Source organism: Salvelinus alpinus, chromosome 38 (genome assembly GCF_045679555.1).
Source record: "Salvelinus alpinus chromosome 38, SLU_Salpinus.1, whole genome shotgun sequence".
NCBI lineage: Eukaryota > Metazoa > Chordata > Actinopteri > Salmoniformes > Salmonidae > Salvelinus > Salvelinus alpinus.
In genome coordinates, this window is record NC_092123.1 from 9939257 (window position 1) to 9953027 (window position 13771).

The 13771-nt window shown below is 49.7% G+C and overlaps 1 protein-coding gene across 9 annotated transcripts in view; it reads right to left on the reverse strand.

Moving 5' to 3' along the window:
• The window catches only part of bcl9 (BCL9 transcription coactivator), a 106821-nt gene that overhangs the window by 3261 nt on the left and 89789 nt on the right, over positions 1-13771 (reverse strand). For 8 of the 9 annotated variants that reach the window (XM_071387836.1, XM_071387835.1, XM_071387837.1 and 5 more), the window contains 6 exons: positions 10219-10589; positions 8046-8359; positions 5551-5661; positions 4668-4830; positions 2652-2745; positions 29-2303 (listed from right to left, as the gene is read on the reverse strand). In XM_071387836.1, coding sequence (XP_071243937.1) covers positions 29-2303; positions 2652-2745; positions 4668-4830; positions 5551-5661; positions 8046-8359; positions 10219-10526 — 3265 coding nt within the window. In that variant the 5' untranslated portion in view covers positions 10527-10589. The remainder of the gene's footprint in view (positions 1-28; positions 2304-2651; positions 2746-4667; positions 4831-5550; positions 5662-8045; positions 8360-10218; positions 10590-13771) is intronic. The other variant, XM_071387841.1, reaches the window with a different exon arrangement.

A 13771-nucleotide genomic window follows, 5' to 3' on the forward strand; every position in this document is an offset into this window, starting at 1 on the left:
TAACAGAGGAGAAACTTCTGGGACTCACCTTGCTCCACGTTGCCCATCATGTTGGGTGAGGTCATGCTGAGCGGGGGCTGCTTGTTGTTCTGGGGGATGCCTGGGCTCTGCATGGGGGGCTTGGGAGACGATGTCCACCCTGGGGAGGGTGCCGGGAGCGAGGGCGACTTCATGTGGACGGGAGAGGCTCCGGCCGAACCCATCATGGGGGGAGACTTGATGGAGGCAGCGGCCACTGCCGCCGCCGAGGGCCCCTGGAGCATGCCGGCCAACTGGGAGGGCGTCTGGGGGGACTTGAGGTTCCCAGAGGGCGAGCCCAGCATGGGGGACTGGACCTGCCTCAGCGTAGGGGACTTGAGGGGGTTGATGTTGGGTGAGTTAGCCTGGCCACCCTGGATGTCCTGAGGACCCTTGCGGCCCCCCATGTTCCTCTGGTTGGGAGGCGGGCCCGAGTTGGGGGGCATGTGGCTGAGGCGACCGTTGCCTCCGTGGTTGGGTCCTCGCTGGTCAGGGCCGAAGGGGGGTTCGACTCTGGGGCACCTAGGGTTCCCTGGCCCGTGAGGCACCATACCTGGGAAGTGGCGGTTGGGGCCCATGTTGAAGTCCCCTGGGTGGTGCCCCTGGTCAGGGAAGGGAGGCCCTTGCATCATCTTCTGAGGGCCCATGTTCTCTGGCATGGAGCCTCCTCTCATCTTCATCATCTCCTCGGGGCTCATGTTCATGGGAGGCTCCCCCCTCATCTTAGCCTGCATCATCTGGGGGTTGGGCCCCATGTTCATGTTCCCGGGGCCCATGCTGAACTCGGGGCCCATGTCCCGGCCCAGGCCCTTGACAAACTCCATCCTAGAGGATGGGCTCATGGGGCCAACGTCGCCAGGCATTCTGGGAAACATCATGCCTCCTCCGTTAGGGCCGTTGCCGTTCATTGGCCCCCGGGGGCCGTTTCCCCCCATCATCCTGTTCATCTCCATGATCATGCCCGGTGGCAGCCCCATGCCCTGCTTGTCACCCCCCATGCCCTGCTGGAACATGGCCTCCTGCACCGCCTGTGGGTTGGGGAACCTCTCCACCCGACCCCCTGGCCCTACAAACGGCCCCTGTCCGGGCAGGAAGCCCCTGCCGTCGCCCATGTTGGGTCCCATGTCGTCGGGCCAACTCATTCCAGGCCGGGGCCCCCTGGGGTTGGGGCCGCCCTCCATACCCGGGTTCATCATGCCAGGAGGGAAGCCGCCGGGCATCCTCTGCATGTGGGGATGCATGGGGCCCCGGGGGCCCATGCTCATCTGCTCTGGGAAGTGCTCGGGGCCCCACATCTCCCCAGCTGAATTGATCTGGTAGGGAGGCGGGGGCCCGCGCATCATGGGGCCCCGGGGGCCTTGTTGGTGCATCATCATGTCGCCCATGGGCCCCCGGTGCTGCATCTGCTCCTGCTTCCTTTTCTTCTCCTCGTAGAACTCCTGCTGCAGCTTCAGCCATGCCATCTGCTCCGGGTTCATCCCTGTGTGATCCCCGTGCTCACCGCCGGGCCCGCCGTGAGAATTCATAGGCGGTCCAGGAGGCGGAGGCCCCAGCTCGTCCGGGGAGAATGACATGTCTCTGAGGCCTCCGGGCCCAAACGGAGTGCCATCGGGCCGGGGCCCCACAGGGCCTCCAGGCTTCCCCAGGCTCTGGGACTGGGCCATCATGGCCTGGAGGGGGCCCTGCTCCCCAGGCTTCTTGGGCACCCCCTCCATCATGCCGAGGTTGGGCCCAGGAGGCCCGCCTGGGTTGCCCTGCCCCATGGCTACCATGTCTTTGAGGGATAACTCCTTGTCATCGGGGAAGAGCATGCGCTGGATGTCCCGTAGCGTCTGCAGGGAGCGTTCGCGGTGCTCCAGCTGCTCCTGGGACAGGCCCTCAGAGTTGTCCCCCATGCTGGACATCAGCTCGTGTGCCAGCTGCTGCTGCTGGGCCGTGAGTTTGGCGTCGGCACCATTGGGAAGGTCCAGAGAGGGGAAGCCCTGTTGGGATGCCCCAGAGGGGGTCTGGTGGCCGGGCGGCCCTCCAGGGTTGCTGTTAGCGTCGTGGGGCGTGCCGTTCTGGGGGCTTCCACTCTTAGAGTCCATGCCCCCAGAGGAGGCCCCGTCCTGGGGGAAGCTCCCAGGCTTGGCCCCCTGAGGCTGGGTCTCTGCTGGCTGCTGTTGGCCTGGTGGAGGTGCTTTGGAGGCCTGCTGGTGGTTCTGGTCAGAAGGGTGAGATGATTGCTGCTGGGGGGCTCCACCCAGCTGCTTGGAGTCACCCCGAGGGGGTCCCATCTGATTATTCTACAACACAGGGTGAGGGCGAGAGAGGGGTTGGTGGGGTTACCAAACGTTCCCGCTCACTGACACGTCCACATTAAGAGAGGCTTATCAAAGCATGCCAGGGTGCATAATTAATATAGCTTAAAAAAATACACAATTATTTTGAGTTGGACAAATATCATAACCTTGTCCGAACCACGCTTCAAGTTTTAGCATTGTTATATAACATTATATTACCAGACCAACAAAGGGGCACAATGCAAATGGTCTGATAACGGCAAAATGACAGATTTTTGATGACACCCCAAATGGTACGATAAATAACAGGCTAGTTAAATGTGGTTTTGTATCAAAGTGGGTTAGACTTACCACAGGTAGATGGGGCTTGTTGCCCTTGGAGTTGTTGTTCATGTGGAAGGCAATGATGTTGTCCGAGTGGCCCGTGAAGACCGCATCAGCCGCCCTGCAGACAGCGGAGCACACATGAGTAGGTGTGTGTGCACGCGTTTCAAACAGGCAACAGGTGCAAGAGGCTCATTTCAAAATCAGGTTAATAAATGAATAATTGAAACCTATCATCAAAGTCATATATTGGAGCACAATTGTGAACCACACACTGCAGACATTAAACAAGTTCCAATGCAAACTTTTTTCTTTCTCTTTTGTTCTGGGTAACAATTGGGTACCTTACTGTGAATGTTCTCAACGAAAATGGTCAAAAAGAAACAAAAAAAACGACTTCTTAGCAAAGGGCAATTTCTCAAGCAAGAGTTTAGCTAGGACTGTCGGGGAGTGGTCTGCGTGGGGAGGGAAAAAGCTAGTTCGTTCTAGTAACTAAGTTACTGCATGGTGATATCATGGGCCTTTAAATACATCTGCTTACCATAGTCCTTGGACCTTGGTTCACTCCTCAGAATCCCAGGCAAAAGGAATGGACAGAAGGTGAAAAAGGAAGGCATCTATACTTGGTTTCAATCAGCAATAACCACGAAGGACCCTCAAGACGATCAGAAACCATAAATCACCCGTCTGCGAATAGGCCACAGCGGCCTCAATGACTCTCTCCAATTACTTCTCCCGTTCATGTAGACTAGAGTGCAGAATCTAGAACACCTCCATCCGTCTCATAACATTCCAGTCTGGAAGGTGGTGGCAATGCACAACAATACTGGTATGCACACCACCATAACACCCCGACGAGGAAGGAGTCCTTCGTTCACAGCAGCGCAAGGATGCAATCCTACTAATTAGTCTTCCGACTAGTCATATCAGCTCTTTTGCCAATAATTGGGCAAAACATCTGAATTGGGATGCCTGTGTAAACACCGCCAATGTGTTCTGGGAGTTCAAGCAACTATAAATCAGTAATAGCCAGTTGAACTATACAGGTGAACTAAACAGTTGAGCGTTCCATGGTTGGGGACGAGTGGCAGGGCTGTTGTCCACCTCTCCTCATCAATCTATCAAATGCATTTATAAAGTCATTTTTACATCAGCAGATGTCACAAAGTGCTTATACAGATGCCCAGCCTAAAACCCCAAGAGCAAGCAATGCAGATGTAGAAGCACGGTGACTAGGAAAAACTCCCTAGCAAGGCAGGGAACTCTCTAGTAACCTAGAGAGGAACCAGGCTCTGAGGGGTGGCCAGTCCTCTTCTGGCTGTGCCAGGTGGAGAATAAAAGAATACATAAGACATTAAGGCTAGGTCGTTCTTCGAGATGTTCAAACGTTCATAGATGACCGGCAGGGTCAAATAATAGTGGCTATAAAGGGTGCAACAGGTCAGCACCTCAGGAGTAAATGTCAGTGGGCTTTTCATAGCCGAGCATTCAGAGGTCGAGACAGGCAGAACACACTGATCAGGGGGTTGGCTGGGCTACTCAGGGCAGATAAGTGGTGGGGGAAGAGAGAGAGAGAGAGCTTGTTGTCATCACTTATCAATCAAATGGGACCACTCCACTAGGGGACAACCCGTAGTTTGGGTGACCCTCTGTCATTATTCACAGCCAGTCTGTCAGTGACCGGCAGAACACACTGGCTGGCTAGGCTACTCAGGGCAGACAAGGGTGTGTGGGGGGTAAAGGGTGTGTGAGGAGGAGATGGTAGTGCACGGGTCAGAGACATGGAACTGGCTAGATCTCTCTGAAGCGTCAGGAGGGAAGGGGACAACACCCCACACTAGTCTCCACCCTTCTCCAGAAGTGTGAACTTGCACCCTCCTTGTCAGATTTAAAAGCATCGGATTGGTCAAAGAAGCATTGGCCTGAGGGAGTTTCCGCCATTGTTAAATCCGGAGAGAGAGTTCAGTGTGTGGTATACTTTAATGTACAGATCATGAACAATGACAAATCACCCATACAAACAAACAGCCAGAGCTAGCTTACTTGTTGGCCATCTCTGTGGTGAAGACGTACACGAGCTTTGACCCGGGCTTGGGACCGCTGCCGCCCAGCTCCATGCTCTGCCCTCCAACGGCATTGTGGGTCGACGTGGCCGAGCTGAGCGCGTTGTTGGAGTCTAGAGGCTTCATCTCTATCAAATTGCAGTCTGGGGAGAGAAACAGGAAGTAGAGGTGAGAAGGAGAGAACACTATGGACCCAGACCATGATGGTCTGGTTGTCTCCAGGTTGTCTCCATTGTGCATCTCAAAATATCGCTGTATGTGGTTCCTTAGACGTTAAAACACTTCTCCGGGAGCGCTGTGAGATCAGATATAATGTGTTCACTGCAATAAATACAACCTGGAACTATTCCGATGAGATATACAGAATCAAGCGTCTCCGAGTAGAATCAGTTCCTCGCTGTCCATGTAGTCTTATTCAAATGTGATCTAAAAAGCTAAACTGCTCCTAGATCAGCACTCCTACTCTGAGACGCTTGACACATACGGCACCAGATCATTAGGCCTATGTAATCTCATTTAGGAGGGCCATGGGGAGCACTCGGAGCAAATCACGCTTCTGTTCCTTCCCAACCCCAGTTCACTGGTCTGGTCCCAGATCTGTTTGGCTGTGTTTACACAGGCAGCCCAACTCTGACATTTTTTCCACTAATTGGTCTTTTGACCAATCACATCCGATCTTCTCACATCATATTTTTTTCAGAGCTCGATCTGATTGGTCAAATGATCAATCCGTGAAAAAGAGGTCTGAATTGGGCTGCGTGTGTAAACGCAGCCAGAGTACCGTTTGTGGCAGTGACCATAGGAGTTGGTAAGACTGTACAAACAGATCTGGGACCAGTTGACCGGGTAGCTACCGTACTTACTAAAGAACCCTGGGTCTTCCTCGTCACTCTCGCCCCCAGAGCACCAGTCCGCTCCACTGTAGGGCTGCCGCCGCTCTGCTACGCACAGCCTCTTGGCTCGGCTGCCCAGCTCTACACCAGAGAGAGAGATGAAGGAGCTAAGTCTGGCAAGTGTCAATCAAGCACACCTATAAAAGCTGTACTTATTACGACTTACTGATTTTGCCATGCACAAGTGAAGGTAATTGAACAACACATTTGGGCCTAGCTGGTGTTTGATTGGTTTACAATAATGTGACGGAGCATTCATAGCCTGGTTCCAGATCCGTTTGTGCTGCCTTGCTAAATCCTATGGACAATGACGATATGAGTTGGCTATAACAGAACAAACAGACCTGGGGCCAGGCTAGGTGGCAGCATTAACACATTACGACCAAAGAACGTGTTGACTATTCACTAGTTCAGATCAATGCTCTCAGCGGGCCAATGGGTGGGGGGAGACGAGCTGCCTGTGAGGCATGCGGGGTAAAGTGGGCGGTCCTGATTGATCTCTGAGAGAGAGAGCGAGAGAGAGACGGGGGGGGGGGTGTAAATAATTTAGCCCGGTGTCTTTTAAACAGACAACAATCACAGGGAGCCCAGCGGGACACTGCGGGGGTGGCCTGGGTCGTGTTCATGCGGCAAAACATTGTGCAACGGAAAACAAGCGTTCAGATCGTACAGCCCCATTTCACTCCATTTTTGAGTGTATTCTTCCAATTTGTGCCTACCGAATATGACCCTTACCTCTTACCCCCCCAAAGTCTCACATGTAGACAACCAAACATGCACAAACAGTCACTAATTTAAGATAGCATTTTAAACTTTAAAGGCCGGTTTCCCTGACCCAGATTAAGCAGCGTGCTTAAATGGAGGCTCTCCAATAAGTCTCTATCTCAAGTACTTTTAGTCCAGGACTAGGCTTAATCTGCGTCCCTACAACAGCTCCCGGTCCGACATTGTACATATACTTTAAAATTAAGTCAGTCTCACATCACTTGGAGTGTGCACTGTCAACACACCAAACCACTCGCTTTCAGAACTGCAGAAACTTCTGTCCCCACCGCCAGCCCCAAACCTGTGGGCCCCTCCAGGCAAGCAGCTGTGAGCAATGCACTGCAGGCCCCGAGGCCAAGAGCCTGAAAACTTTATGAGGTGGTGTGTGTGTGTGTGTGTGTGTGTGTGTGTGTGTGTGTGTGTGTGTGTGTGTGTGTGTGTGTGTGTTAGCTGGAGATGGACATGGAGTGGAAGCTCCCTGTGCAGAATGATCCACATGCTACATCAACAGACGCGCATGCCACAAACAAATGGCCACTGGCACACACCTAAAGCATGTCATTTAAAATCAACAATTACCTAACAATCTACATTAACACTAAGCAATCAAACTGACGTGTCTGGAGGGGCATTCTGGGAGAGTGTATTTTATTAATATACACTACACCCATTCCCATTTCTTTTCACATGCTTTTACCATTTGGCCCACTGTCATTTTCATTCATCTATAAAATATCGAGTTGTGGTAGGCTCAATACCAAAAGAAAAATACTGTTCACGTTTATATGATTTCATATCATGAAAGACGTAGAACCAGATCCCGCTCAGTAACAGCAATCTCAGTAGTAACCACCAGATGTCTCAGTGAAATGGAAATACTAAAGGAGAAAACGACTGGACACCCCCTTGAACACAGTGAGATGGTTTCTTCCAAGGCTCCAGCCTACACAGAGTTTTTTCTACCAGGAGATAAACGGGGTTGTGTATGTCTTAATGCAGCACTACAGCCAGCCCCGAGGAGGAACACACACACACACACGCACACGCACACACACGCACACACACGCACACACACACACGCACACACACGCACACGCACACACACGCTTCCCTCTTACTAGGGCGAAAGCTACCAAGAATAGTGTGACTAATGACATTCCCTGTGGGGTCCTGGGGGCCATCGTGACATGCCAGATAAGCCTGGGAGCCATCTTATAAGGACACGACTCTACAGCCGTCACAAAGCCCACTCAGACAACTCCATATCATGAGTTAATAATTCACACCTCAACATCCTAGACCTAGTCCTTGTATTTTGACACTTTGAGTTCCCCCCTCTGACTAGTTGATGTCCCGGCGGAGCGTTGAGAACAAGGTGCTCCAGCAAGGTGATGTTGAACGTGAAGAGAAGAAAAAAAACTGGTTTTCAACGGGTTTCTTACTATTTGGTATGAACAGTCATTTTCACTAGGGGACAATAATCTGCCTTGAGATTCTGGAGAAATAGACAGTAAGAGTAGCATGTGCATATCTGAACTCTGAATCGGGCCCCATGAGACTATTATGATGTAGTGATACTGTAGGTGCCATAGGATGTTGATCATTACCCTGTCTTCCATATCAAAAGCCTTCTTTTAGGTTGACAGACTAAAACCTGTTGATGGCTCCATCACTAGTTGTAGGGGAGGGCTCGGCCTTACCTTTCTGATCCCCCTCGTTGTTGGGCGTCCCCGTGTCACGATGCTCAAACGACTCCACCGAAGTGCTTCTTTCCCTCTTCATTTTGCCCTTGGCCCCGTTGCCTGCATTCAGGCCTTGTCCGTTTTTTAGTCCCAGGCTCCCTACGGGCCCCTTAGGGCCTAGAATTTTGGGGTCACAGGGCGAGGGCTGCGATTGGCTGCCAGCGCCCCCCGGCTTTCCCTGATTGGGCAGTTTTGAGTCCATCTGGGCGGCGCTGGAGGGAGACATGACGGGTGGGGAGCATACCATGGCCTCCTGCTTCTGTTTGGGACTGCTGAAGGAGAGGAAAGACAACCAGAGTTAGTGGGGGAAAATCAAACAATATGCAATTGCTGTTCTCAACAAAAAAAGTAAAAAAATTATTTGCAAGTCTTATCACATGCGCTTAACAGTAGAAACTAATACACCCATTATTTACATCAAACCACCAACCACCGTCATTATCAGGCTGAGGGAGGCACATGGCAGCTCCCCGCCCTGAGAAAGCATCACTCTTAAATCAGCAGCTGGGTCATGTTCATTTAGGCACCAATACGTTAGAAAAGGGACTGAAACATTTTGTTGCGTGCCCTAATGAACACAGCCCAGATCCTGGTTGGGGAGGCATGACGCACGCAGGTGAGTGATTAAAAAAAGGGTAAACAGGGCCACCTCCAGTCCTCACCCATTCTTTGTTGACAGAGTTGGGAACAGCAGGGGAGGTGGAGGGGGGTGTTAATATATAATCGGTGCCTTGTTAAAGTAGGCACTAGTACACAGCCATATTTCTCCCTGTGCTGGGCCGAAACCTAGAGACAGGAACACAACTCGCCCCATTGCCATGGAGACCAGTTACACATGGACAAAGCAGGGGGAAAGGGGGCTGCTCGATGAAGTTGGAGGAGAAACGGGAAGTAGAACACAGGGAAGCACAACAGATACGGAACGGGTAGTCTGACCAAAGATGGTGGATAAATGAAGATAGTTCACTCGGGCATTGAAAAATAATTGTCAGTTCCGGTCTACTTAACTGGATGTGTCTTCTATAGACACCAATGCAATAGCACCTGGGTCTGGTCTACTTAGTTAATGGAATTTGCAGCCTTCCTCTTCCGTCTCTGGTCTGACCACACACTAATTTAGCTTGAGACCTGCCGGAATCCATTGCTGGTGGTACGAGGTTCAGCATGACCACTGCATTGGGCTAAAAGTCTAGGGACAGATCGAAAATAGTTGACTGGCAGCGTCACACCACTCAATGGGAGTAACAACAATCTCCAAACAGGACCCTACCAGGCCTCCCTTTCCAGCTAGCAGTGAAACATAAGCCCTAGCACTCTCCTAAAAACCCAGCCAAAATGGCCTCGCGGCCAAAACCGGAGCCAATATGGATCCGAAGCCAAACGTTGAGCCAATATGGCCGGCGTACCTACTGTGAGACGGGCCCCAGCAGGGCTTTGGCAGTGCAGCTGCAGCCTTTATACTAGTCCCAGAGGGCCTGAGTCAGCACGGGCCGGCCCGGGATGGGCTGGCAGAGAGGCAGCTGCAGGGTGGAGACACTCAGGCCACTGTTCCAGGGCTCACGCATAGCCAGGACCTGCTGCACTAGGTTAAGCTTTAACAGGCCAAAGTAGTTCACCAAGTCTGGTCGTCGTGTAACCTCACACAGGATGCCAGATCTGATAGATCTGAGTTCGCCTGACCTCTTAGCAGGTTTAGGAGCGGAGGACTTAGATCCAACTGCGAGACAGGATTCAATAAATACCACGCTATAACTACAACACAGAACGGAGAGTCAGACGGCACGGCAGTTAACACGGTGGTCTTAATCAGAGAAGGACAAACGGTTCATTCTAGGTCGTCTTGATTGCAGTGACTGTCCCGGAGAAGTGCTGAACATCTCCAGAACCACGTTGAGATGATATATAGCAATCTTCTGAGATACGCCGCCCGTTTGCTTTTGAGGCAACGCGGAAGGCATTCAAACTCTTTCATTACGCAGCGGGATTGACAGGTTATCAAGCGGGGATGTACAACCTGTGGCCCGTGGGAGTGGCCCGGGAGCGGAGGATAATTTGTCCTTAAAAAAGTGGAGTTGTACCCCTGTTTTAAAGAGCCAAGAGAGAGACATAATAGCACATGGACCCAGCTCACCTCTGCGTGTTAGCCGACGGGGAGTTCCTCACTTTGGGATTGCTGGAATGCATTGACGGCGATCCCAGGGAGACAGAGGGCGGAGTCAAGTGCTGGTGCGGGCTGGCCGAGGGTGTGGCCTTGGCCCGGGGGTTCCTGTGGCCTGTGCCGGCGAGGGCGGAGTTGTGGTTATTAGAGGGGGGGTTAGTGTTGCTATTGGCTCGGCCACTGTCTGGGCCCGCCTCGTCCCGCTCCTTCTTGACACGCTCTTTCCGGCTGAAGTTTCCTGCTGTGGCTGCTGCTCTTTCCTCTTGCACCTCCAGCATCATCTGGATGTCAGTGAGGTGTTGTGTGCCTGGAGTCTCAAGGAGCTCTCACAGTCCTTGGGCACACTGGTAAAGACAGGAAAGGAAAAAAGAAAAACAGGAGAAAATGTTAAGGAACTTCACAATGTGTGCATGTTGGTGACTTGCAAAAGTTTTTGGAACGCCACTATTGTATCAGGCAACCCTGGCATTATAAAATCTCCTCGGATGGTTCGCCGTCACTCAAAACAAGCCGGTGACTTTGGCAACTAACCAAATCATGACCGCTTACTTGGTTTGACATTGCACAGCTCCGTAGCATTAGATACTGATCTACCAACTGACAGGACAACAGTATCATAGACCAGGGGTTGAGAAACACAGCCACACTAACATACTACTAAGTATTCAATCCTAATGCATGGCTTTACTCTAAGTGGTATGCTAGTGTGGGTGGAAGTAGAGAGGCCCATTCCTCCCGTGTAACCTTGTTTGGCGTGTCATCCTCCTCTACCCCAGGGCCATTTTTCTCCGAATCACTATCATGAGACAGTTCCCTGTGCTCTGAGAACACGCACACCCAGACACCCTACCCCCAACAACAACCCTGCACGTGGAAATGAAGAATACCAGCTTTTGTTACTGTCTACATTCCAACTGGAACCCTATTCCCTATATTAGTGCACTACTTTTGACTAGGGCCCATAGAGTTCTGGTCAAAAGTAGTGCACTATGTAGGGAATAGGATGCCATTTGGGATACACACACTGTACATGTGTATGTGAGAAGGAGCTAGTCTCCCATGTGCACTGGTAAGCATGCTAGTGCTGGTTCGTGAATGAAGGCATAGGTGTGTGTGTGTGCATGCACGTGGGTGTCAATGTGTATTTTCAGTGCGAATAAAACTGTTTTTTTTAAGTATTGCTCACAACCCTCAGGTAGGGATATGAGAAACTCCTCCATAAAGCTGCACTGTCAAGATAGCATAAAATATTCAGGAAAGCTTCCAAGATACTCTGATGATGCAAGAGGTTCCATAAGCCCCCTCTGGCTAAAGGGTAGGAGACTGAAACCAGTGAGAGAATCATCCAAATATGAAAGTAAGGCTGAAACTTCAGCATGGCCAAAACACAATTCAATACTAGACTCACAATCAAAACCCAAAATTAGTTCAAAGATGACCAAGAGTTTCTTAACTCTCAACTAGTGATGCACCGATATGACATTTTTGGCCGATACCGATATCCGATATTTTCCTTGCCCCTCCCCCCCAAAAAACAATATAGATAACCGATATTTAACATTTTAGCAGCATTTTAAGCATTCTAGTACAGTTAAATAGTTAACACACACACATGGACGCAGCGGTCTAAGGCACTGCATCTCAGTGCAAGAGGCGTCACTACAGTCCCTGGTTCAAATCCAGGCTGTATCACATCCGGCCGTGATTGGGAGTCCCATAGGGCGGCGCACAATTGTCCCAGCGTTGTTCGGGTTTGGCCGGGGTAGGACGTCATTGTAAATAAGAATTTGTTCTTAACTGACTTGCCTAGTTAAATAAAGACTACACGCACACCACACTGACCAAAAAGTTATTGTGTTGCCATTTACGTATGTCCCCATTACCAGTAAAACGTAATCAAAACCTATTTTTCACTTACTTGCTGAGCTGTTTCTTTGTTCATTTGTTCAGTCGTTTCATTCTCAACCAGGATTTCTATGGAAATACACCTTTTGAGTCTGACGCGTCAAATAAGCTTGTTGAACAATCAGGACCTGAATATGACCGCACATCACATAATAATTTAACGCGTTCATACATTTTTTACGTAGTTATTACACATTGACTACACTATCACTGCTATTTCATATGTCACAACGATTCATATGCTATGATGCTGGTAAAGTTGTCTGGCGTACATACAGTGCTGGTCATAACGAAAGCTAGCTAGCTAGCTCATGGATGCAAACAATGTTCTTCCCCAAAAACATAGCAAAACGACATAATCTGTTTCAGTAGCTATAGTTAGCTAGCTAACTATATAGCTAGGTGTCATCATCTAAAATAACCCTAATATATGAGACAGTTCTTATTTGAATAATGGTGGTTGGATCCATCTATGTGAAGCTAGCCACAATAAGAATTAGCCACAATAGTAGACTTTGCGGTGAGCTTTCAAAATAAAATGGTGTCACTGACAGTGATGCAAATGAATAGAAATAGTAGAATTATGCCATAATTGAATAGATCATGCTAAACGAGATTGGAATGTTGTTATATAAAATCAACAAAAGACAATTTATTAATTTGACAAAAATCTGTTGAAATCACACTGAATGGATTACACTTTAGAATTGCATTGGGGGCATACTTATTTCACTGTACAGCCTTACCTATGGATTGTGGATCAATGACATGGGGTATCAGTCTACTCAGTGACACCCAGAGAACATTAGCGCCGTAGCTCTTATTGAGGAACTCAGAAACAACTGTGAATTGAGCCACATTTATTGTCAACCTGTGTGTATTGAACACTATTCCAGAGGAAAAACAATACTGCGTGGATGTTTTGGAGTCTGATAACTCTGAGGAGGATGTTGGGAAAAAATATATTGGGTATTGAGTAGACTGATAGCCCATTTCATTGATCCCCAATCCTTAGGTAAAGCTGTACAGTGCAATATGAATGTCAATACACACAATAGGCTGACTGGGGAGGTGATTTCACACAGTCACAGTCCTGCGATAAGAGCTACAACACTAATATTTGCGTAAAATCAAATAAAACTTGTCACATGCGCCGAGTACTACAAGTGTAGACCTTACCATGAAATGCTTACTTACAAGCCCTTAACCAACAGTCCAGTTCAAGAAGAGTTAAGAAAATATTGACCATATAATCTAAAGTAAAAAATTATAAAAAGTAACAATAACGAGGTTACATACAGGGGGTACCGGTACCGAGTCAGTGTACAGGGGTACAGGTTAGAGGTCATTTGTACATGTAGGTAGGGGTAAAGTGACTATGCATAGATAATAAACAGCGAGTAGCAGCAGTGTACAAAAGCAAATGGGGGGGGGGGGGGGGGGTTCAATGTAATAGTCCGAAGGCCATTTGATTAATTGTTCAGCAGTCTTATGGCTTGGGGGTAGAAGGTGTTAACTTCTTATGGCTGGGTGGCAGTATTGAGTAGCTTGGATGAAAAGGTGCCCAGAGTAGAGATATGCATATTATTAGTAGATTTGGATAGAAAACACTCTGAAGTTT